We start from the raw sequence: 26,663 nt of genomic DNA on the forward strand, positions 1-26,663 counted from the left end.
GTTTATAGTGATGGTCCAGACAGTTTTCCCTTTCCACTCATTAAAATTAATTCTTTCTGTGCTTCCAAAGACTCCAGTTTTATAGCCCAATCAAACTAATGAATTTCTGCATTTTCTCTCAATTTAGGTTCTCAATTTTTATGTAGTCTCTCAATTTAGAGACAATTAAATACAAAGATCTGCAGAAGAGCCTCATTGAACATCGACAGGGAAAAACATTAGAGGACAGTCAGTGTTGACAGATGTAAATTGGGGCAGACAACAGAAACAGTCTTAGTTTTAAATACAGAACAGTGGGCTGTGACCTCACTATCAGCTTTCAAAGGAAGAGGTGTTGGAAATTTTAATAAGCACTTTGATGGATATGTCAGTGTACTCATAAAAGAAAATAGAATGAGAAACAGAAAGAAAACAAAAATGGCTTAAGTAAGGGCAGAGAGTAAGACAGAAAAATGTCAGACACCACTATAATAAAGCAGTGGCATTATCAGACCTTGAATATAGCACCTTGAATTTGCTCTGGAACCTCATTTTAAAGAATGAGGAATTGAGAAGGAACAAAAAAATGCAGCTTGGATGATTAGAGATGCAGCAAATGAAGTCCCAGTGTATTGCTACTATAAATTAGGAAAGGTTACCAAGAAATTATCACACGTTTCATATATTCACTTCTATTATTTGCCATCAAGTATCATGGTTAGATGAAAGCAGATAAAAGATAAATGTTTATCTACTGAAAATTTTGGAAATAAAAACTTTAAATAACACTTAAATATGTATATGATATGACAAAAAAACAACCTAATCATTGTTTATATTTATTTATATTTCATGCGGACCAATAAATAAGCTGATTATTTTCTATATGTAGGCTTTTCAATCATTACTTTTTTGCTGCATTCACTGCTAGGGGAAAGAATACCTTGGATGTTAACACACAGGAATTCCTGACCTAGAACAATCATTATAATCAATGCTCAAGGAATAAAAGTCCTTCCTTTGACAATGTTAGTCAAAGTGACCTATTTCCTTTGCTTTATTTTTTCACTTCATCCTGTCTCCTGTTTCACAGCAAAGCACTTAGTAAATTTTAAATTGTCCTTCTTTTTGACCTGAGAAATTAATCAAATTATGGTATATGGTGGTATTTTTACAATCCAGAAAGTATTATTTTTTCACTGCTTTAATATGCAAAATGTACAAAGTTATGCTTCTGTAAGCAGACGAAAAATCAAACTACAGGAGAAATCAATTTCTCCAAAGGAGCTCTCACTTGAATCACTGTTTTTCTCCAGGTGATTTACTAAAACATCAAATGTTACCTGGTATTTCCCAGCTTCTCTGAGTAAACTCTCAGCTTCTTTGATCCCTCTGTCTACCTTTCTCTGGCTGGAACTTTGATGAAACCACACATGGGAAGGGTGATCAGCTTAGCCATTCTTTGTGTGTGATTGGATTTAGGGCTGTGTTTTTAGGTGGGGAGGTCGTGACTTTCAGTGTTTTACCTTCAAAACCTTTGACATATTTCTTACCACAGCTTTTATGAATGATAGAAACTATGACCAATGCACGAAGAAAATCTTTCTTACCATCACCGCAAAGGATGCCAGACCTTCCATATGGACACAAGCAAACAGCATCTCGCCTGGACTTTGGAAAGCAAGTAGCACCGTTTCCACATGGATTTTCATCACAAGTTGCAAACTGGCAGAGTTTTCCAGTGTAGAGTTTAGGGCATTCACAATACCAATTTTCTTCATCACTGACAAATTTAAATTACAACAAACAAACAAAAAAGTGTAAGTACCAAAATGCATTTAAAACAAGCAGAATAGGATTTGCACTTAGAGAAAATCTGAGACATCTGACTTATGGTTGTAATAGATCTCTGCTTTTACTAGTGTTCCTGGAATTAAACATGCCAGAATGCCTTACTAGGACTTGAGATGACAGCTTCTTTTGGGTTTAATTTTAAATTTTAATTTTTCTTTCTTTTGCTGGTGAGATGTGTGACTCTTCTAATGTCTCACTAGTTGTTTGTGTTGCTTCTTTCAGAGCATAGTCAAAATAACTGCTACAGAAGAAAAGGTCTTCTAGTATGTCTAAAAAATTGAAAGCATGTGAGAACAAAAAATGAAAGTTACTATTTTATTTTACAAATGGAAACATAATTTGTATATTCAGGTGCCACATATAGATTGTATGCATACAGTAGGATGCAGAAAATCTTGAAATATAAACACTTGCAGTAGTGATTATGTTGAAATGAAACAGAATAAACAGGTATATCTCTGCTATCATATAACTTATGTTCTCAGTCATAGAAAGAATATTAGAATAGGCAAGGATAAAAATAAGTCATAACCAGACAAAACCAACATTTAGAAATGTACATATTCTGGTTGTACCACCTTTTTCTTAATAGTACTCAAAGATAGCACAATGACAGATATGGTAGGAAAACCAAAACAGATAGGAAAACAAAAGAGTGCAAGATATTCCCATCTATGACTTATTATAAATATAATTTCATAAAAGGTCTTGTTTGATTTCCCCCTTATATTATGGCTAAAAATAGATGACAGCTTGATAGGTCAATTCATGTGATTGCTCAGTATTCATGTACATCCTCAGTATTGAACAGAAACATATCTGCCTTTTACTTGAAAAGGTCACATGTGCCCGTGGGTATAAATGCAGAAGACATGGTGCATGTTGTATCAAATCACACTCATTGTGGTTTTCCAATAATAGCATAATGATTAGGATGAGCACTGATAAAATTTCAAATGCACGTGATTTCTAAAAAATCATTATCTGCTTATAATATTCATGCAATCAAGTTAAAGAAAATAATCTGCAGCTGAAAGACCTCCTGTACTTTTAAAAGATGGAAATAAGTAAGTCTTGTGACAGTCCTTGCTCATAGCAGTTGATTAGTGTGTTCCTAAACTGACCACCTGCAGAGCTGGGGAGTGAGGATCTCAGCTTGAGAGTCTACCAGAATGAATCTCATGAATAATGCCTCCAGACACCTTTGCAAAAGAAAATTGCTATCAGCTGCAATAATAAATTTCTGTGTGTAGCCTATTCTATTTATAGATCTGCTGCAGACAGCATGAGAGGAATCTAAATGAGCTACTGGTTGCTTTCATTTGTGCAGTATTGAGAATCCTGCTTTCAGAGGTTTTAATATCAACATTACACAGTTCAGCTAATTAAAAAAGCATTAATAAACGGAATTATTCATGGAAATCTACAATTATGTGTAACAATTTTTAGTTATCAAACGTATTCAGTTTTTTTACAGAAGAAAAGGTGGATCATCGCTGCTGACTGCCATAAGACACAGACATCTTCACCTTTAAATAAAAAAATTCATGCATTCTTTTAATGACCTATATATGTGAACATCAGCTATTTCTTTTTATAGTCTACTTTTGCTATTGTGGAGAAGATTAAAAGTAGCAGGTTTCATAAAAAATGGTGAGTAGTTTATGGTTTACAAAATGAGCAATGTTATGACATTTCACTATTGGTGCTGTAAGATTCTGATAGTAAAGAAGAGTGATTCCTGATAAGGCAAAGAAAACAGTTTTTAAAAAGTTTTACAAAATAATATAAAACTGGAAAGTATAACAGCTAACCACAGAGAAAGAAAATTATCACATCTATTTCACAATAATTAGTATACAAAGCCCCAAATAACTTATTCTTTCTCAAAGCACGCTGTAACTGTACTAGGTTAAGATAAGGATGAAATCTCCCATATTCTACTGAATTAATCTCAGATGCAAGAAACACATTATGCTTGAATGGCCAAGAACTTCTCCCAGGTAGATCTCACAATTTCATGATGGCCTGCTACCCTTTATAAATGCAAGAAGCAAATGAAAGAGGGCAGAAAATCAGAACAGTAATATATTTTGCATATGCTGTACACCTGTGAATGACTCCAAGAAAAACTTATTGGGTAATTACATATATGAGCTGAAAAAAGTGAAAAACAAGGAAAATACCAGAATTTTGAAGCTGCAGAACTAGAAACAAATTTGGAATGTTTTGTGGAAATGTGTTATATGACTGTATTAGTGTTTGGGTTTAGATCCAGAGCATGGTTTTGCAGAAAATCTCCTGGCTGTTCCCTGTTGAAGTGGCTTGTTCCACATTGTGTCTCTAGAGTACATGAACTGAATTTCTTTCTGATGAACCTGCACCAGAAGATTGTCTTACAGCTCAGGTTGCTTCCGCTGTATGGACTCAACATTCAGAAACAGACCAGGTCTAGTGTGAGTCAAAGCTTCTTGAAACATGAATAATGGGAATGTTGGGTCCTCAGCACTAATTGCTTTGATCTGAAAATCTATGCCTATTGAACGACATTACCTACTAATGTGGATGCAGATTTATAAACCATCAAAATAAAATCATGCAGTCATGGTATATGTTACACACAAAAAACCCCTCCAGATTTTACACTAAAGCCCTGAAGAACTCCAGGAGTAAATAGAGAAAAAAACTTCCAAACAACCCCTAACTATTTAGAATCATATGAAGGAAGGAAGACACAAACAGTGAAAGCAAATGGGAGAAAAGACAGAAATAGTAGAAAAGGAGTGAATAGTAGAAAAGGAGTGAGAGACAAGAAGAGTGTTTCCAGGGCACCATCACCTCATGCCTCCAGGATTATGATACAGGGAAAAAAAGTGTAGGGAAAATGAACTATTCCCTGACATTCTTATAGTCCTCTAGAATGGTAAGGGACATATTTTGTATTACCATTTCCCATGTTAAAATATTCCTTTGATCTTTGCTTTAGGTATTAGACTGGAAAGAAAGTCACCAATAAATATTTGCATGACATGACATGGTATTGATAATTCAGTAATACAATTTCTCTCCTTGAATCAATATTACATCAGTGACCTGATTTAATGAAATCAAAGTTTTCTATAATATTGACAGCTTTGGAATGCCAACCCAGATTATGGTAATTTATTTATTTATTTTAAATATTGCACAATACAGAGGAGACTGGATTGTAATACATTAGTAATCCAGTCACAGCTGTATTTAACCAGCTATTAAAACCCTGCTTTTGACTTAAGTCAATTCTGATTTTGAAAGAAAAGATTATAATCCCTCTTCATAATGTGTCACAGACATCATCTGTACTCTATTGACAGTGTTGTGTTTGCCCAAAGCAGAGTATAATTTTCTATATTCCTGTGCTTTTTCCATCTCTAAAGTGGGAGTACAATGAAAGCACATGCCCTTTGCGTAGTTTTATGCAAGAGGGCTTCCCTAAAAGGAAGCACATTCAACACCCATTAATCATGATGATTTTAAGGTCTCTTCTGACACAAAGCATTCTATGATTCTATGATTCCATGGTTGTACTCTGCGTCACAATGGGTTCAATATTGAATGACATAGGTTCTTTAAGTGCCCTCATTATACTATCTGTAATGAAGCTATGGAAGTTGGAGGGAATAGCTCCTTCAGACAATAAGTAGTAGAGGTACTTCAGTTTATTTTCAAGTTGTTACTATTATGTTTTCATAGCACTCTTTTGTTTTAAATTACTGAAAAATGAAAGGACCATCATACATTTTCAGTTTAAACTTTAAGTTGAATTATGCTTCATGCAAAGATCCATTAAATTGCTTTCCAGAAAACACCAGCATAATGTAAAGGCAATTACAGTATCCCTTTGAAAGCTTTGTGTAATAGAAAATCCCACAGAAACTCGCTGCAGCCAGAAGGATAACCTTATCTCGTCAATTATCTTAAAAATATCAAAGGACAATATATAAAGGAGGTGTTTCTTCCTTGTGCACAGCAGGTGTTTTTTAGTATATGATATATCTGCCAATCTTTCCTTCTATTATACAGCTCCCAAAATCAATTCAGCTTTCATGCTGCTTTAGTACTTTTCACTCAGGTTTCCTCAATTACGGTATCTTGTCTAGCTCTGAATGCTTTTGTTATCTTTACTGTTTTGATTCATTTTTCCTCTGTCTGGAAGCATTATTCTGCAAGTTCTGTTCACTTTAATTTGCTTTGCCTTTCACTGAAAGAATTTTTGTATTGGGTTTGTGTGATCAGGTTTTGGTAGTGGCAGGGACCTACAGGGGTGGCTCCTGTGGGAAGCTGCCAGAAGCTTCCCCCATGTCCAATAAAGCCAATGCCAGATGGCTGTGAGATGGACCTGCCACTGCCCAAGGCCAAGTCCATCAGCAACCATTGCAATGCCTCTGGGATAATGTTGCTAAGAAGTAGAAAAAAAGCCCTGGCAGCAGCCTGTGCTGGAGTAGGATCCTGGCAGGGCCATGGCCCCATGGAGAGAGGAGCCATGCTGAAACAGGTTTATTGGCAGGACTTGTGTCCCTGTGCCTTGGGACACACACTGGAGCAGTTCTGAAGTACTGCAGCCCATAGGCCTTCCCACACTGAAGAAATTCATGAAGGACTGTTTCCCATAGGAAGAATCCCACACTGGAGCAGGAGAAGAGTGAGGAGCCCTCCCATTGAGGAGGAAGGAGCAGCAGAGACTTGGGATGAAATGACTGCAACCCACATTCCCCACACCCCTGTGCCACTGTGGGGGTGGACGTAGAGAATTCGGGAATGAAGTTGAGGCCAGAAAGAAGGAAGGGGTGAAGGGAAGGTGATTTAAGATTTGGTTTTATTTCTCTTTGCCCTACTCTGATTAGATAGGTTAAAAATTATTTTTTCCTCAAGTTGAGCCTGTTTTGCCCATGACAGCCTGATCCATGAGCCTTTCACTATATCTTCTCTCCCTTTTTCAGCTAAGGAGGATAGAGCAGCTCTGGTGGGCACCTGGTGTCCAGCCATGCTCAACCCACCACAATTTTCTAACCTGCTTTATGTATATGAAGGCTCTCTTTAAACCAAGACCAAAGCACTTGTGAATTAAGTTGGTTTAGAAAACTCATAGTGAAAATGTTTTGAGATTGGTTGGGTGAACTCATGGAGGAACTATCTGGCTTAAAATTTTCGTTGGGGCAGACTAAGAGTTATACTGGTTCTATCACAGACTAAATAGGCCCTCACTTTTAAATGATACTTCTGAATTATTCGATTTAGATTCAAATATTGGAGTGGAAAGGTTACAATCCCACTTCAAAAGGAGAGCATGAGGGACAAAAAGGCTCCAACACCTTGCTTGCCTCTTGTCAACGCAGGCAAAAAAGACCATTGTGTACAAACTGATTCAACTCTAGCAGAAAATTAATTTATAGACCCAAATAAAGCTTTATCCATCACAGTCAGACAAAAATGAGCATCTGCTCTATCTTACCATTAAGCATATGAGTTTCCTTGAGCAAGAACACACTCTTTAAACAATACCTAAACTGTAGAAAGTTTCCTGCAGTTTTAGCTGTGATTCAGGAAGGACAGAATTTGATTTATGGAAAAAATGAAGGAAGAGAAACTCTTGCTTATTGGCAGATTTTCTCTTTCAGACCTTCAAAAATGCCCTTATTTTCAGGAGTTCAGGATGGTTTTAATTTATTTTGCAGTGTACTAATTGAACTTACTAACACAGTACTAACTTTTCAGGATCATGAAGCCTGTTCTGGGGTCTTTTATAAGCATTCTTTAGACTCCATTTTCCACATGCAAGATTCCATAACCATCCTATGAAGGATACATATCCATTAAAATGTATGATGCATGAAAAGTTCTGCCTGGTAACATGTCAGTTATGACCGTTCCTGTCACAAGACGATGCACAATTGTGGTATCAAGCAGTTCTGGACATGTAACGCTTAATGACAGATGGTTAAGGATCCCTCAGAAAAAGTACAGCAAGTAATCGTTGGTAAAAAAAATCTATCTGGGCAGAAATCCATTCCCTGGCCACATCTAGGAAGAGAAATAATGATCTGTCAGGCAGGATGCAGTGCAAGGGCTATAATTAGCTCTGACATTACTGCTTTCCCTGGTCTCGGTCTTTTCAGTTAAATCTACATTTTGTCCTTCCTTGTGTTTATGCGAAAAATAGTCAATAGATGTTGACATATGATAAATATATTTATAATTTTTCTTTTTTTAGAGTTGAAAGGCTATGACGTTGATAATGAAAAATTCGGACTATATGAAACATGTCCAGGGCATCATGTAAATATTTTCAGCAGCATAAGGTTGAAGGTAGAGCTCCATATCTTACTGAAATCATATGCAGTCTAAATTCTGTTTGTCCTTCAAAAATCAATCATAATTGCTTATGACAGAAGATTTCCAATTGCTCTCAGCAGTCCCTAGGGCTCTAAACAGCTTTTGCTCCAATATCTCTACTATTTGCAGTAGGACTTGGGAATATCATACCCAAAGCAGTGACACTGAGCATTGGCCTGCACCATACTGCTTGTTGCACTGCTTTCATTAAACTTGCTTTGTATACTATGACTAATTTCTATTAGAAATTTAAAACAATCTTTAAGCACAAAACCATTAATTACTTCAATTGTAGATTAACTTATAGGTTGCAGAACTACATGACAATATTTTCCAGGATTTCAGCCTCATTACAAACCAGCTTCAGTTTGCTAGAGTAATCATGAGGAGACAAGTAACAAAATTGCAGGGCAAACGCTTTAACAGTTTGTAAAATAGCAGCATTTACTTTAAATACACAACATAATAACTTTGAACTATGATGGCTATATTCTAAATCCAGCACTGTCTACCTTGAAAGAGGAAAAAAATATAGTGCAAATCTAGGTGGTCATAATACTTTTTTCTCTTTATCAATTTCTTACTAATTTCTTTTCCTGTTTCTAAAAGAGGTTTATTATTTATGTATTCATTATTTTGAACTTCCACAGACGAAAACCATTCTGAATTCAACTTACAGAAAGAAGCTTCCATAACCAATTCTTGCTGATGTTGTCACTAGTTCTCCCAATTCACAACTTTAATAATCAGGGTTCAGCATTTCTTTCATGTCTATTTAGCACCCATTACCTTTTCTGTTTTAAAAACATTCTGAATCACAAGACCTTGATCATCAGTTCTTTCTTTTAAGCCTGGTCTATGTACAAGGCTGGAAGACACAAATCTCTTAAAAGCTCACATAAAATGGTAAGTTAAGGTTTGAATTTGCGGGGCATCCTTTTCAACTAATTTCTTATACCTCCTGGTAATTCAAATTTAGAGCCTTCTCTTCAATCCTAGGTACCTCCTCATGTCCTAGCTTCAACCCAAGTCTCTGAGATTTCTGTGTGTAGCTCAAAAAAATGGAGATAATTTTCCCATATGCATGTAACACAGTGTAATATTTACAGATAAGAATCTATGTTTATAAACACATAAAATGTACTCTAAGCTATGAATGAAAACAGCAATTACTAAAGGCTCTATGAAAAGTTGACAACATCTCAAATGACCAGGTAAACCACAGCTGCTTTGAACTGACAAAACCTTTACCATTCACTTTGGATATTCTTTTTTCTAACTATCCTAAAAGTGTCACAGGAGAGAAATTCTGAAGGAATAAACTTCATGGAGGAAAACCTGAATAGAATCTTTCTTTGATGGTTCATCTTTCCACATTCAATTTCCAATTTATTTTTCTCTGATTGCCAAAAGAACATTTGTACGTTGCTTTTTCATTTCTTGATGAAAACACAAAGCTGGGCATGCGCTCGGCTTTTTCTCTGAACAGCTAACAGAGCCATGAGGTGGATCAAGAGCCACAATTTAGAAAGAGCAAGTCCCCATGGATAGTGCTTTTCCATGGAAGGGAATGACTATGAGTCATACTTTCACAACAGTATTCTAGCCTTAATGAGAAAGTTGTATCTCTACACTTTGCCTGTAAACCTTTTACATAGCTTTTAATATTTAAATTCTATTAGTTGTCTACCCATGGGCTTTAGGAACTTTTTTTTCCTCCTGATTCTTTAAGTTAAGGAAGGACAAGATAATATTCCTCCACAGAAATAATTCTTCAAACCAGTAGGCATTTGTAGACCAGCATCTGTGTTTGCCCAGTGGCCAGTGAAATGTAATCCCTTGTTTCTTCTGACTATGCATCACCGAAAATTTGATTCTATAATAACATACACTAATGTATATTAAAAAATGTACTCGTACCATGTCACGGTAGTTAACATATTAGAAATGCACCCCTGATCTAATCAGTAAAAATAGCACTGCAGAACCTTCCCTGGACTTATACACAGTTTTGGAAAGAGTATTTGAGCTATAACTAAAAGTCATTTGTCAACAGAAAATATTTTGTTCAAAATATTTATTATATCTAATTTTTTTAAAAAACCTCCTTTTTTCAACCTCAAATGAAATTGATTAGTATCTATACAGCTCACCAAACTACAGCCTCCAAGGCATGAAATACTAGGAATGTTGTAGGCTGAATTAATTTCCATTAATTTCTATCTCTATTATCTAGACCTTATTATATTATATTATGAAGATTGAGGTGATATATGAATGACATAAGCAATTGCATTTGCCATATATTCTACAGATTTATTGCCTACAAAAGATGGTAGATTAGCCAAAATTCCTTAGATGGTGCAAACTAGATAATGTAAGTTTCCTTGCCAATGACCAAGACGATTTCTTTCCCTCAGAAGGTAATTAAAATCTCTGTGCCTTTTCAATCTGTAGTTTCTTTGACTGTCCAGGGCTTTAACTCTAATACAGACAAGTCCTAGAGCTTTAAATGTGACTATGGAAATTTCCCAGCCTTCAGACTAGCACGTCGTCAGTCACATGGTGTGGCTGAATTGGTAGGTCATGTTTGAAGAATACTGGTTTTCAGGAATCACCTCACATATACTGGTACATGAAGTCTAGAGTTAAATCTTAGCCCAACACTGGTGTTTCATCACTGCAGATATATCTAATTACACCGTAAGCATGGAATGTGTGATGCTGAAATCCAGAGAAGGAAAAAAATATCTACACACCCTAGACCCTTGTGTTTCTTAGAATAAGACTAGTAAAAATTGGCCTGCAACCAGTGCACTGGGCATTGTAACCTGTGCTGAGTGTAGTATAAAGACTTCGCACAAAAACAGAATAGCATTTTTCTTTAGTTCTGAAAAAAACCCGTCTCTTAAAGCTCCTGGGTAGCTTTACCCTGTCTGTCTCTCTTATCTCTTTGAGATTCACTTTCTTCCCAGTGTAGTTCAGATATTTTCTTCTGCTGTTGGGAATAAAAGAGGAAAAGAAAGCCTCAACACTGTTTTCTTGTTCATCCTTTCTCTGGAGAACCAGCAGCTCTCAAAAGGAGCAAGAAATTCCTGCATCATAGAACTTTTGTTTATACTTTAACTGAAGTGTAGGAGGTTAAGAACAACTTCATAGATTCCATTTGTCCATGGCTCTAACCAAATTTCTACAATTAATTCAATCTATTTCTTTAAATTGCATCAAAAGTAGGTCACAAAAACTGAAAATAAAAAGCAGCTAGAAAAGTAAGTGTGTATGAAGGACCAAACCTTGACCATTCTGTCACAGTTTCCTCCTACTAAAATGAAAGGCAATGTATAGGAGAGCACACAAAGCTTTCACAAAGAGTAATTGCTTAAGCTTACAAAACTAATTGAACATGAGAAGGACAAAAGAAGTACTGAGTACTAGAACTACAAAATATTGTCTGAAGTGAAAAGTTAGCAATCACTGTGTGCTTTCAATTTTGTTACAATATGCTTTTTATCAATAGCTTGGGTTGTTCCATCTTGTAGGTTGACCTTTTACTTTGATTGCTGCCTCAGCTATGAATTTCACACATTCCTGGATGATGGCTATGACTTATGAAGGATATAAAATGCCCTAAAAACTGTAAAATCAAATACTATAAAACTGAGTGTTGGCATTTTTCAAATGTGCAATAATTGTAACTTTTAAGTTGTCCCATTGAGAATTAGCACGGTTGCTGACACACCCAGAGAAACTGATCCGAAGTGCAACAGAGGAAGTCTGATTCACAGCTGATCTTTATAAATGGTACAAAAGGCCATTTGTGTACCATTTTCTCAAACAGACCTATCTTTAGGTGCTATGAGATTAGTCTCTCTCTAGCTTGTATTCAAGAGGTCAGATGAGTCAGGTCATTTGCAGCAAAAGCTAAATTATTATATTGAAAAAGTATATTTCAGGAGAATATACAATAGAGGGAAACAGTTGCATCATGACATCATTAGCAGTACTGTTATTCACTTCCAGATTCCCTTCAGAGAAACAACTCAGTTTCTCTTGATATCATGATGCTGACCCATTTATTTACATTTATGTAGAAGAATAACAGGAAGTTATTCTGTCACTCTGGCTCTATTGACTATCTAACCTTTCAAATTTTTGGGGAATGGAAATGAGCAGTTCTTTTAAATAAGACACTTGAACTTATAAATCAATAACTAAAATAACCTAAATTAAGATGAGAAAAGCATATGAAATGATCTGCCTTTAATCATAGAGGATTTTAGAACAGTTTTGTCAATAAAGCAGACAAAAGATTTCATGTTATTTTCTGGATGTAGAGTGTCTATAACTAAGATTCAGCAGGGAAGTGCCTGTGACAATATTAACTTTTGAAGGTAAATGAATTTCTTTACACCTTCTGAAAATTTTATTTTCCAGTGTGCATCACTGTGGTGTCTGTCCACGTAAAATGAAGGTACTGGAGCAATTGCTGGTAACAATCTGATATAACACTGTCTCATACTAACGTCTGAATATTTTACAGATACTGCTCTTCACTGCTGGGTGGAGTGAGTGGTGCTTCAACCTCTAATACATGATGTACTCTTCTGACAAAAGCACTTCTGATTCAGTGATGGTGAAAGGATGGTGATTTGAAGTGTGTCCATATTTTTGCCATAAAGTTTCAATGTGTCTAAGTCTACATAGCAAAATGAAGAGATCATGGAAGTGGAATTAGACATATTTGACTTTATTCTAATTAGCACTGCTACCACCTGCAGTGAACACATGATGGGATGTTTAATACTGGCTGCTAAGTCTTCAAGGAAAATAGTGCTTTTTTCAGTTTACTAGCATGTATACTACTCATTCTGTCTTCATGAAAACTACCATAGTTGTGCATTTTCTGCAACCATTATCTCTTTATTTTGCTTTATAGGGATGTCCGCTATGTCTCCATAGAAACAAGCACAGAATGAACTGTGATGCCTTGTGGTCACATTTGTTTTGAAGTTACAACATAAAGGAAGTAAAAATGCCCTATTAAAAAAAAATAAAAGAAAAGTAAGAATTTAAAAAAAGAAGACAGAGCTCTGATCCAGCAAGAGGAAAGAATTAATTTTAACCCTTCATGTTTACTTCCTTTAGTCAATTTCTAACAAATACATTGCAAAGCCATATTGGCTGAAATATTAATGAAGGAATTCCTTCCTTCCATTTCTTCCTATTCATTGATATCAATGCTCCTATAAGTGAAATGCACATTAGAGCTAGTAAGGGCAACTAACACATCAGCTAGGCTGTGAAAGAAACAATCTGCTTGTGGTTGCAGAATGATTTAGTAATTAGAGTAGGTGCTTGGAATTTTCCTAGGCTTTCAGGCTCACTTGACCAAATTATGACAGAACTATTGAAAACAGGTGATCTTGAAAAACACAGCTTTTCATACACTGTAACACAAATAGGCTTAATTAAAATCAGAAATTTAATTTAAATTCTCAATTGAGAGAAGGTGACCTGGAATTCCAGTCTCTACTTCTGGACTGCTTTGCTTTAATATTAAAGATTTATTGACAAAAAGTAAACTTGGAGTGCCAGCTAAACCTCAGTAGTCTCAATTTCTGCTACATGCCTCTTCAAAGCTAGGGGCAGATTATTATAATGATCATTTCTGGTTCAGAACAACAGACTCTTTTATGCTACCACTGCTGGCTTCAACATTCTTAATTTCTAAAGAGAGAGTGAAAAATGCTCCCAGAAATTTTCCAAGACACTTAGATACTTAAAGGCTAACCTAAAACAAGGCCTGCAGTTCAAAAGTTAATTCAGACTTGTATCATAAATTTCCCTAGAATCCTGAAAACTTGATAGAATCTCAGGTTATGTAACATTCTTATTTTACAAGTGTAAAATTAAAAAATATAAATGTTATCTGTGCTATCTAAATGAATTACACAACTCAAAAATGAAAATATTTTCTTTGTTAACTGATTCCATTTTCTGATGTGCAGGGGTTTTCTACAGCCTTTTTAAGACTTTCAGGACCGGAAAGTAGTTCCCTGGAGTCAAGGTCTTACCACATCTGAATAACTTTCACATCAAAGAATGTTTGTTTTGAAACTCCCACTTGTAACTGAGCTTCCAACACAATATTGTTTAACATGTGGAAGGGTCAGACCACAGTGTGAATGTTCAGCTTGCCTGAACAAGTTGACTGGTTTAATGAGAATCATTATCTTAGCACATGCTTTAATGCAGACAATGATATGATCTCTGTGAAACCACTTAGGAACTACAGAAGCTGGTAAAACAGCTAAATTTTTTGATGCATGTGCTTCTCTTTGCAAAAAGAAAAAAAAGGTCTTGCTTTACTCAAGGTTATGTAATTCTGAAAAGTTAATAAAGTATACTGTTGTGTGACAATTCAGGATGTGATACAAATAAAATGACTCCAAAATCAAAGTAGGAAATATTAGATTTGTATGCAGAGTTGATAATTACATTTTGTTGTGTATTGGATATTGAAGAAAAGGGTGCTAAAAGGTGGGAAGTCCTACTGAGGCACAGCTACCATTGAACTGTATAGTCTGCCATATATAGCTTCTGTACTAAGTTGATGGGCATTCAGTGGTAGAAAAGCAGTAAATTAAATACTGTCATCAAAGACAAATATAGTTTTTTATTTGCTTCCTTTTAAAATATTTTAAATTAAATGTGTAAAATCCTAACTTCATTAACATTCACTTAGAACATTTTATATGTTATCAACGTAGTAGTGGACTATCATAACCACTGATATAAATAGGTCAGTTTGACATTGTATCATCTGTGAGATAAGCTCTTTAAAAGATCTTTGACTAGAACTGATATAAACCATAGTCGATTATAAACACTTATTAGTGTTTATTATTTTCTGCTGAACTATTTCAAACATAAGATCAGCACTGGAGTTAACTACTATCTTCTATTATACGATGAGCAAATTCTTTTAAAATCTCACTTTCCTATTGTACCTACACTATGATTTCTTTTTAAAGGTGTTAAAGAGAAGAGTAACTAAACAATTTTAAAGTATGTTAATATTCATCATATTTTCATTTGTTAAGCTGAAGTAAAAAATATCTCACAGTGATGTTTGTGGGATGGCCATCTCTGTCAGAGATTTCTGCTAGTGCAGCTGAACAGAGAATATTTCCTTTGGGATGGAATCTGCATGATAATTGTGGAGAAAGGAGAGCAAGAACAGTTTGTGTTGCTGTTGTTGGCTTGAGTCCTCCAAGATTTTACAGTGCACAAAATAATTTCTGGTAGAAATTCCTGTAACTCATATGACTACCCTTAAGTGTATTTTCTGTGTGTAATATAATTCTATGTCTTCTAGTATTATCTAAAGCAGTGTTTGTGCCAAGGTATCATTTATGTGCTTCCCGTGTTCCAGCACTTTCTGTGAGACTGGAAATTGCAGTACTGGAGGAATGGAATGATTCATTTCTCGTGTGTTTCTATGGTAAGATTTTCTGCTGCTGTAATTGCTCAGCTCCACAGGTGGTAGCTATGGCAGCATCACTTGTGCAGAGAGAAAACCATGCAGCTTCAGATGTTTTAAGGAAGGCTATGTTTTTTATTGTTAAAAGCAGTACTATACTAGCAGTACCATAGATAGCACACTACCTATATACAGCATTAATTACACTGTTACTGTTAAAGACTAGCTCATGCACAGTGGAATTATCTGTAATAAACACTAAAACCAGAAAAAATAGATATGGAGTGATTTTAGTAAACAAAGAATACTTGAAGCTGTATGAATAGAAGTTATAAGTGAAAGATACCTTAAAAATGGTCGACATGGCTTTAAAAAGTATATAATATATGCAACAGCAAGAAAGATATTGATATATTTGTCCACTTTATCTAAGGGTCACCTTTATCTCCAAAGTGGTGCAGCTATGCCCCAAAAAGGCAAGTGAATCCATTTAACACAGGACTTCATAAATCTCAAATTTTAGGGAAGACAAGAAAACCAGATTTTTTGAAGCTCTTTTAGCACTCTATTTGCTATTTATTGAATATGTTTTTATATACATAGCTGTGCCAATGTGATTCAATAGGATGCAAAGAGCACTAGAACCATGAATTAATCTATGAATCACGAGCATAAATCACAAAGGATCACAAAAAGTACATTAATCACTCCTTCCTCCTACGTCACCGCCTGCCAGGGGATAGCCACTAATGTGCACTCTCATTCTTAAACAGTCGCAGGCAGTGCCTGAAATAGTATTATGTCCTATTTTATGAAGGTTAAGTATCCTGAAGAAAAGGCATCATCCTCTTACTACCCAAGCTATTAACAACCTTCATCCCTCATTCATCATAATTTCAACAAATACTTTGCTCTGCAGTCACCATGCACTCCTGCCTGCCAGGAAATGCAGCCTTGTCTGAAGACAAGAGTGTAACCTCAGCACATTCCTATCACCTGTCATAGTGCAACAGCTCTGCGAATGCACACCAGAGACCCTGTGAGAAAGCCCCCTAACACAATTTATTGCAGCCAATCTGATGACAAGAAAAAAAAATCTCTTCCCATTGTCCCAGAAGAAATTACCTCAATGTTCACAGAGGGTCTCAGGATACACAGCTGTGCTCTGACCTGTCAATGAAAACCAGTGATCTCCCAGCACGAGCTGTGGCTGATGAGGCAGTATCACACATGCTTTGCTTTATGAAATATGAAAAAGGACTGGTGATCTATCTGAGTCATTTTTGACATGTCTTACCAATTCACCAGAGAAACTCAGAACCCTTCCTTCAGGCAGGCAAAGCTACGCTGCCTTTTAGCTTACGTGCCACGAATTCCTGAAATGGAATATTTTGCTTTAAAGAATTGACCTATGGCCAAGCACAGTGACACCAGGCTATGTCTTCTCCCCTGAAACAGTACAGGGTAGCAGAAGCACATAGCATTTTTCTCTTTTACTACACTGGTAATGCTTCCTATTTTGCACTATTGCGAGCAGCAAAGATAAAAGAGGTGAAAAGAGGGGCAACAAATCAGAGCATCAGGCTCTCAACATTTATTCCAGCTAGCTGTATTGGAAAGAGTTAATTTTCTGCAAAGCAGAAGGTGTGGTGCTGTATTGTGGATTTGAAACTGAAACAGTGTTAAGGTGTCAATGTTTATCTACAACAAGCAGTGCTTGCACAGCATAAGGTTTTATGTTTTCTCACTCTGAGCAGGCTGGGAGTGGGCAAGAAGTTGAGAAGGCACTCATTCAGGACAGCTGACCTGAACTGGTCCCATAATCTAAGGGACTGTGCTCAGCAGTGAAACCTGGAAGCTCATCTTTCCAAAGTAGCTGTTGGCATGGAGACTGGCTGGGCGTTGGTCTGCTGGAAGTAAATGATTGCTTCTGTATCGTTTGGTTTTTGCCTTTGTTTCTCTTCATTTATTAAACTGTTTTTATTTCAACACTTTAGTTTTCTTGTTTTTGTGTTTCCATTTGTCCCCATCCTTCTGGAGGTGAGTCACTCAGCTAGGGGTTACCTGCTGTCTAGAGTGAACTCACCCTACTGAGTAAGTGACAAATTCCAAATGTGTTTGGAGCTGCAGTGTCAGGAACTGCAACACAGGCACTCTACAGAAGTTTGCATTTGACTGGGTACTCAAGGACAAATGATCTGGCCCAAACACTGGAAAATCTGGACTTTGCAAGGGACATTAACTTCCAGCAATTCTTTCGCATTTTGGTAACAACAGACATTTGTCAGAGTGAGTTCACTAGCAGGTCAAGATTTGTGTGACAACCAGGCTGCAACACATTTAATCAAAAATAGAGAGCAGAAATTATGCTTATCCCTGACGGTTTTCATACTCAACTTTGAATGTGTTCCTGCAGGTCCAGAGCGGCTCCTTGTCCAGGTTCTGTGATGATAAATGCAGAAAACCCACTCCCCTGGAATCTGTACAAATCCCAAGAGCATTCCCACAGAGCTGTGAGTATGTTCTGTGAATACAGAAGTGCAACTGAGGGGGTCTGAGCAGCCCGACTGGGCTGGAAATCTGTGGAGATGTTTTTGCTTTTCCTGGTGTAGTCCTTGAAATCCAGGAACAAAAAAGGACCACAAAGGAGGCAGGCTGCATGCTATCAAGGGATACCATTATCCTGTCTCTGACAGTGGATATCTCACAAGAAAGGATAGTTTTAATGCAACATTAAGTAACATTCATCATCCCACGACCTACAGCAAAGGACATCTTGAGACAGATGTGCTTCACAGTCCTTAACAGATATTTTTTCCTATGTCCACATGTCTGATCACTTTACAAACCTATGTCAACACTGTGTGGCCTTATTCCATTGCTTATGCATGAAATATTTCTTATCATTTACCTCTGCTCTCTTTGAATTATCTCTTTTTTTTACATGATGTGCACAAGTTTTTCCAGTAATCTAAGAGAAAATAATTAGGCAAATAATTAATGCCTGTTTGTTTTCTCATGTCTCTCCTGATGTTGTAGACATGTCACTCTTCAAACATCCCTTTTCCACACCAGAAGACTTGAAAGTAATCTGGAAAATTTCCATTTCTTCCATCATCCTTCTCTCTTCTTTTAACCTCATCACTAGTCTTTTTGAGGATAAAATGACAAAATTAATGAGAAGTAATGGAGCCTTATCAATTAATATTTAAGCATCATGACATTTTTCCCCCTTACCTTCTAAGGATTTACTCTTTACTTTCATAATTGTTACTGAGCACAGAGCTGGCCCATTTAATTGATTATTCAGAAATTGTTTCAGAGAATATTAGAACCTATAAAGTTCCAGAACCTTTTCTGAAGGGTAGCTGCTGGTTGAGAGCCCACCCTTCCATTTGGACAGTTAAGATCTTCCCCTCTTTTAATGTGTTTTACTTCTCAGTATGAGTTGCCTTTTAATAATTTTCCATACACATTTATTTATCATATTTATGATCCCAACGTTGGAACCTAGATGAGATCAACCTCTTGGTGTTGTGGGATACTGCAAGAATCTTTGAACTGATGAGAATTGTTGGCAATGGTACCTACGGGCAGCAGTTTTCCTTCCAGTCAGAGAAGAGACAGAAATGAGAACACATGAGGGAAAACAACATGGTGGCACCAGGTTCAGTGGAAAAAGAAGCGGAGGAGGTGCTCCAAGCATTGGAGCTGAGATTCCTCTGCAAGCCATGGTGAGGACCGTGGTGAAACAAACTGTCCCTCTGTAATCCATGAAGTCCATGGGGGATGCAGAGATCCACTCACAGCCCATGGGAAAAGTGCTCATGGCAGAGTGGGTGGATGCCAAGGAAAGTTGTGATCCAGTGACAAACCTGAACACACAGAGAAGGCCCCTGCTTCCAGAGATAGAGAAAAAGAGCCCTTAGTTCCAACTAGAGCAGCCTATCTTTAGACAACTGCACCCTGTGGAAAAGTAACCCAGACCAAAGCAGTTTTGGGAAACCTGTTTGACCATGGGAGGGATCCCATAGCATAGCAGAGGAAAACTTCTCTCCCTGAGGGAAGAGAAGAAGATCTCGAGTGACGAACTGACCAAAAACCCCATGCTCCATCTCCCTGTGCTGTCGGTGGGAAGCGGGGAGGGGCTAGGGGGAAAAAAGATGTTTTACAGGCTTATTTTGCTTCTCATTATTCTCCTCAGATTATGTTAATAATAAATTTACTTTATACCTTTACATTTGAACCTATTTTGGCCTTAGAGTGTTCTTCTCCCTATTTTTATCTCAACTCATGAGCATTTTGTTAATATTTTTTCTCTCTCCTCTGCCCAACTATTGCAGAAGACGGTGAGCAAACAACTTTAATGAGTGGCTGGCATTTGGCCATTGTCAAATAATGACATGGGTCAGCCTTTAGAGGTAAAGGATTGGATAATATCAGAAAAATATTACAGTGGACCTTGAGTAGGGCCAAGAACCAAAGTGCAGCAAAAAATACTGTATGGATGTCCTACTTACCATGAACTTAAGGAAGATAGCAAACCTCTGTATCTACTGAACCATGTCCTAATTCTTTGGCATAAGTGGAATAAAGGTGGGGTTTTTTTGGTTTTTGTTTTTTTTTTAATACTTCAAATTCTTGAATATGAAGGAGAACAAGTAAGCAGTATTAACGCATCAGACACATGCTTATGCTGTGTTAAATGATGACTCTGTTATAGTGTAGTTGCAATTTTGTAAGGACTTAAGGAGCACAGTTGTCTGTCTCAAACACCGTTAAGAACCCAGAAGTACTTTGCCATGAGATAAATGCAGAATGGAGCAACAGGATAGTGCTAACTTCAGGCCTGGCAGCAGCAATGTCTGGTTAGCACATCCAGACAAAAACTCCCACTGTGGCAAAACTGCACAACTTCTTGTAGGCCTATCATCAGCCAAAGAAAGATGAAAGTTACGGGGCAGATGTCACCTGTGACCACCAATGACCACTGAAGCCCCTTTGAAAAGGCCTCTCTGGATACCTGGAAATTGGACTGTAAGTTAAAACACCACAATGGGAACTTGAGATAAGATAAAGGTACTATTAGATAGATAATAGATATAGGTACTATTAAATAATAGATAATAGATAATAGATAATAGATAATAGATAATAGATAATAGATAATAGATAATAGATAATAGATAATAGATAAAGGTACTATTGTCTGGATACTATCTCAGACCTAGGGAGAGGTTAACAAGGTTGGGGGAGAAGAATTTGTCACTAATAATGGACACAAAGAATGCAAAATTTAGGGGTACAAGGAAAGTCAACTCAGGAACTGTGCTGAATCATCTCTGATTGGTTACAAGGTAATTTCAATGAGGGGGGATCATGGCCACTAACTCATGGCCCAGTGACCCAATAATGAATTGAATCAAGTTAAGAAAAGGCCACTTTGTGTATAGTAAATGCAGTGGAAATTAAATTGTGCTTATTATGTCATGCCCTGCCTGTTTTACAAAGCTGCTAAGTATAATCCAAGATGCTTTGAAGTAAATAGGGAATAAAATAATATCAGGTCTATTTCTGATTGTGTTTCCATTCAAGGCAGATTAAAGCAATTTATCTCAAAGAGCTGTTGTGCAGAGATGATGAGGTTACAAACATAGCCTAATTGTAAAGGGCCATTGGCCATTTCTGCAATATTAAGGAAGACATTATTATCAGTTAAGCTTGAAAATGATGATAAAAAACCATGACATTCACCTGGAATTTTGTATATGTACATTTCTATCCATCATGTCATATTTTTTTCTAGAAATCAGCTAATAGAGCTGCCAAGGCAGACAAAATTGCTAACATCTTACACAGAATTTTTGCTGTCTAGTCTCAAAGTGTCAGTAGCAATACATTGAGTGTTAAAAAATTTCTATAGGCAGAAGAGTTTCTTGTTCTGATGACTGTGATATGTGTCATTTCTTATGGTGGGAATTTGCCAATAAAAATTACTTTTTAAAACCCGCAAGAAAGCAAAGGATGAAGCTACCAAAAATGGGATGACTGCTGGTCATTTGAAGCCTCAGAAGCATTTGAATAAATGCTTCTGAGGCTCATTAATGTTCACTTTCTGATAAGTCCTGCTGTATTGATGCTGAAGATAAAGAAGGATTAGAATGTGCTACAAGCTGTATGGGAAAAAATACTTGCTCTTGCCCAGATTTTCAGACCTTGGGCAAATCTCATAGATGTTTTCACAAAAGAGAATACTTAAGACAGCAGTAGCTTCACTACAACATGCCACCTGCAGAGCAACCTGATAAGATCCCTCTGCTACCGCTGCCAACTTGAGTTAAGAAAACCCCATATGAAAGTTTTTGGTAGTAAAGGAATTAAAGTTAGAGGCTAAACACAACTTTGAATCTGAATAATTTTTCACCTAAGGGAAGACAGAGTTTTTCTCAATGCTAAGGCTCTTCAGCTGTGAAACTGGTATAATTTTATTTTTCTGGGTGCATTAAGAAGATCAGCATGAAGCACTGTAGAAGTATGATCCAGATGATCCCTTACTGAATACTTAAAACAAATTCTGTTTTAACAACTTTTGTTGTTTGCTCACAGACCACACTAGTGATTCAGTGGAATGAACAAACATTTCTTCTTCCATTTAGCAACATTTACTTGGCCTTAGTTTCAGAATCTTGGTGCACTGGCTGGAGAGAAACACTATTTTATTGTCTTTCAACAGGGAAAGATTTCTGTTTGGAATGAAAAGCTGAAAATTGGTGAATGAAAAATTACCCTTTTTATTCTGAATTAAGAAAATTACTATGATTACTTTTGCATTTGTGTTTAAAGCCAGGCTCATAAACACAAGCTTTCAGAAGCAAAACCAGTAATATTGTAGCATTCCTAAAGTTTTGTAAGAGAAACTTATTAAAGGTATTTTCATGCAAATTGATGTGTGACTTCCTTTCATTACCTTGCTGAAAATGGCTTTAATGCCAGCCAAACTAGCCAAACACCAATGGTGTGATAAAGGCTTCAGAACATTCTCTACAAGCCTGTCTGAGTTCTATGTATGTTCCCACATTCCCGGAAAACTTTTCCTTAAAACAGTATTCCCTTCATTGAAGTTCATGCACAAGCTTTTCTAGCTTTGATAAGTCTGCTTGTTTTGTCACAATAAACTCTTGTTTCAGCAGAAACATATTTTTTCCCCTAAAAGAATAGGAACTGGAGTTATTATGAGAAATCTTTTTAAAAAATAATCTTACATAGAACAAGATAGTCCTGCTTACAAAAAAATCAAATGCAACTCCCCAGTAGTCTGAGACTTTTAACTTCAAGCCACTGCTGATATCTAGGTCAGATCAGAAAGGACAAAAAGGACAATAAGTAGTCAACAGGTATCACCATTACAAGCAGACATGCAAGCTTATAAAAAACCCAAGCAGATGAACATAAGGCTATGCATGATGATATACTGGATGTAACATCTTAGGAAAATATTCTCATCCATTGCTTTTTGAATAGCTGTCAGTTATTTTAAAAAAACCCCACAAGGGTAGTTTTTTGAAAAATGCCATAATTCCTGAATGCAGCTGACAGCAAAACCTCTGTAAAAATAACTTGCAAATAAAGATTGACCACCCAGCCAGTAGAATAAAATGGTCACCCCCTGAAAGGATACCAGAGTTCATCTTTCAAAAGTCTTAGTTGGGGAAATTGAAAGTAAAAATGCTGCTGGAAGAAATTGGTTTAACAAGTCCATTTTCAGATTCTCAATACTGACATGTTTATGGAAATGTCACAGTTCTATCTACTTCAGGTTTTCTGTTGAGCCTACATGAAGACTATTGGTTCTATGCCCCTTTAATTCCTTCTGAGAAAACTGTGAGATGGTATGCGCCATAATACCAAATCCTCCTTGTAACCGCCTCTTACAATTGCTAAATATTATCTTTATGCCTTCATTTCCTTTCTCCTTTTCCAGGTTAAAAAAAAAAAAACCAAAAAAAAAAAAAAAAAAAAAACCCCAAAAAAAAAAAAACCAACAACAAAAAAACAACAAACCATGGCCCTTTCCCCCTGAATCTGAAGTTATGTGTCCATGAAAATATGTCAGCATTGTAGGTTAATAATCACTCAGGCAATGCCTTGTGAAGCCATTGAGGATTGGGTCCTGTTATAACAGGTATGTAACACACAGAAATATTCAGATTGGACGATACAATATCTGAACACCACAGTAATGGCTCTGTTTGAGCAGTTGCTGAATTATGTGGCTCTCAGTGACATAAACAGGAAGCCTGAATATATCAATAGCTTGTTAGCTTTTACAATGCATGTGCATCTTTCTCTGTAGTCTGGAAAAATGCAGGGATTCATATCCCACTCCTCAAACCTGTATGCAAGCAGGAGTTACATACCTCACCCACAGATTCCTTAATAGAGTTCATACTGCTGAGCATTTTTTTGCATCTCTTCCCCATCCCAAAAGGATTTGCACCTCTAGACCATGACCTGCAACATTAATTCCTGATGCTAAAATGCTTGAAAAGTTAAAAAAGTCTGGTGATTTCATTGTAGATACAAATGTGGAATGGATGAATTTAGCAACTGAAATTCTGCCCAGCATGTTACAAATGCTTTGTGCTTTTGCAATTTGTTATTAGAGTGCAACTGACTGCTCTTGACTTTGGTATCCACAGCAGTAGGCCAAAGTACAAGGCAGCACAGTTGAGAGCCTTCATCAGTCAGGTTTCAGGATGGTGTCATGACAATTTACAACATTTATGATTTGGGGAACTGTCTGTAATGTAAACTCTGTGGTCATCTAAATAAAATAATGCTCTTATGCTAATATGGTAAGGCAAAACTACTATGTAGAATTTATTACATATATTATGATGCCCTTGGTTTGGCATTATCTTAATGTACTTCACTGCAATAAGGCTCTGTACATTTGCAGTAATATACTGCAATTTTATACAGTTACATAAAAGCTTTATTGAAATAATACTGAACAGCTTTTTATGCAATTCCTAAAATAGCAGAGGCATAATGTAACACCAAAATCATAGGCCATTTAATAATGCAAGAGATGTTAAAATTATACCACTTTTGTATTTTAAACTGTCCATTTTTTCTTCATCTTAGTGTCTCAGATGTTCTATTCTACACTGCTCTACTTCACCCTTCTTCTCTGATCTTAAAGCAAAGGAGCGTCATTTTGCAGCATACTAGCGTTATGTTTTTCCTGCCAATCTGTAGCACATTATAAGAAGCTGTTAAAAAATAAAGGACTTCCTGTTGCCCCACCTCTCAAATTTCTTTCTTTCACTTGCAAACATCCAGAAAAAGCTGGAGTAACCAACATGTTTATCTTACTGAATGCTATTTCAGACCTTGTAAAGTCAAGGGAAAGGTTTAGGGGTAGCGCTAATACCATACATAGTTTTACTGTCCTTTGGACACCCTTATATGTCAAAAGCTGTGTTGGTAGAAATTAGAGAGGCTCTGCAAGTCTAGGAGTCTGTTTTTCAGTCAGCATAAAGATATTGCTGACATCAGTGTTCACACAGTTTACCAGGAAGGAATATGGAGTAGTCAGGCATTGTCTTAATGGTAAAAAGCACTTCTGTCACAAGAAAACCCTAAAGTAGTGCAATCCTTTTGCTTAGCAATATCAAGCAAACAAGATTAAAATCAATTATCTTCACCCTATTTTCCTTTGCCCCACACTTGTTACTTTTCTGAAATATCCACAGATATTTGTGACTAAGCCATGCTAAGTTTATCTCCAGATTTTTTTTCTAAGTTTGAAAAAGGCATCTTTATGAAATCCTTTAATAGAAGCACCAGCCATTACCAAATGTTTAAAATTATTAGACTGATACTAAAATAGAATAATACACTTAACAAAAGCAGCTGTCAGGTTCAGATTCCTTAAAAAGTAGGGGTACCAATACTGTACCAGAAGCAGATTTTATTGCTCAAAGATGAGAGAATCTGAGAGTGGTTGAGATTGGAATGAACCTCCAGAGGTCAGCCAGTCCAACCCCTCTGCCCAGGGTCACCTACAGCCATTTCCCCAGGACTGTGTCCAGGAGGCTTTTGTGTAATCTCCAGGGATGGAGACTCTAAACCTCCCTGGGCAATGTGTACCAGGAGTACCTTAGCTAATAATGTGATACAAAGCAAATAATAATTTCAGGGTATATTTTATCACTCATTTCTCTCCTTATTAAGATAGCTATAAGGAAAAATCAAGAACGCTGGCAACCTGACAGACAATCACTTTAATTTCAAGAGAGATTTTAGCTATTAATGATTACAGCAGTCAGGCTAATGGAAGTTGCTTACATAGGTGAAATAACATTAGATCAGGCCAAATGGACAGTGAAGGATATTCGCTGCATTTTGAGCATTTTCAATGCTGAAAATGCTTACTTATCTGTTGGCTAACTGGCATCCATAATCAAATTTTCAGACTTGCTGTGCCTTGCAAACAAATGCTAAGCAAGATATGTTTTTCAGAATCTCAAACAACCAGCTTGTAATTGAACTGAATGCTTGTAAATTCAGAATGTTCTGTTTCCCCAGAATTTTATGTTTATCAAATAGTCCAAGTTATATTATTTTATAGTCTACAGGAAGATTAAAAGAATATTAATAAATGTATACCAAACACCTGAATGATTACACAGATCACAGATTAATCTAAGCTGCATAGTACTGAAAGAAATTCTTTAGATGAGGCAAATGATGCAGGGTCAAAAGCACTGAAAAATGCCCAATCTATTACTCAGCACATAGAAAGAGCTATGGAAAGAGCAGGGGAAAAGTCTTTACAGTAAGAAAAAATATAGTGTATTTTTTCTCCATTTTTAATGATAAATCTCAACACTTTGAATGGTGTGTCCCCTTTTACAAGCATTTCCAGTTCAGCTTGGCCATAGGCTTTAAAATGCACTAGATGGCAGCA

The 26,663-nt window shown here is 36.5% G+C and overlaps 1 protein-coding gene across 4 annotated transcripts in view; it reads right to left on the minus strand.

The window, feature by feature from the left end:
* The window catches only part of EYS (eyes shut homolog), a 789,226-nt gene that overhangs the window by 52,131 nt on the left and 710,432 nt on the right, over nucleotides 1-26,663 (minus strand). For all 4 annotated transcript variants that reach the window (XM_038131819.1, XM_038131820.1, XM_038131818.1 and 1 more), the window contains one exon: nucleotides 1,590-1,762. In XM_038131819.1, the coding sequence (XP_037987747.1) occupies nucleotides 1,590-1,762 (173 nt within the window). The remainder of the gene's footprint in view (nucleotides 1-1,589; nucleotides 1,763-26,663) is intronic.

Source organism: Motacilla alba, chromosome 3, assembly GCF_015832195.1.
Source record: "Motacilla alba alba isolate MOTALB_02 chromosome 3, Motacilla_alba_V1.0_pri, whole genome shotgun sequence".
Taxonomy (NCBI): domain Eukaryota; kingdom Metazoa; phylum Chordata; class Aves; order Passeriformes; family Motacillidae; genus Motacilla; species Motacilla alba.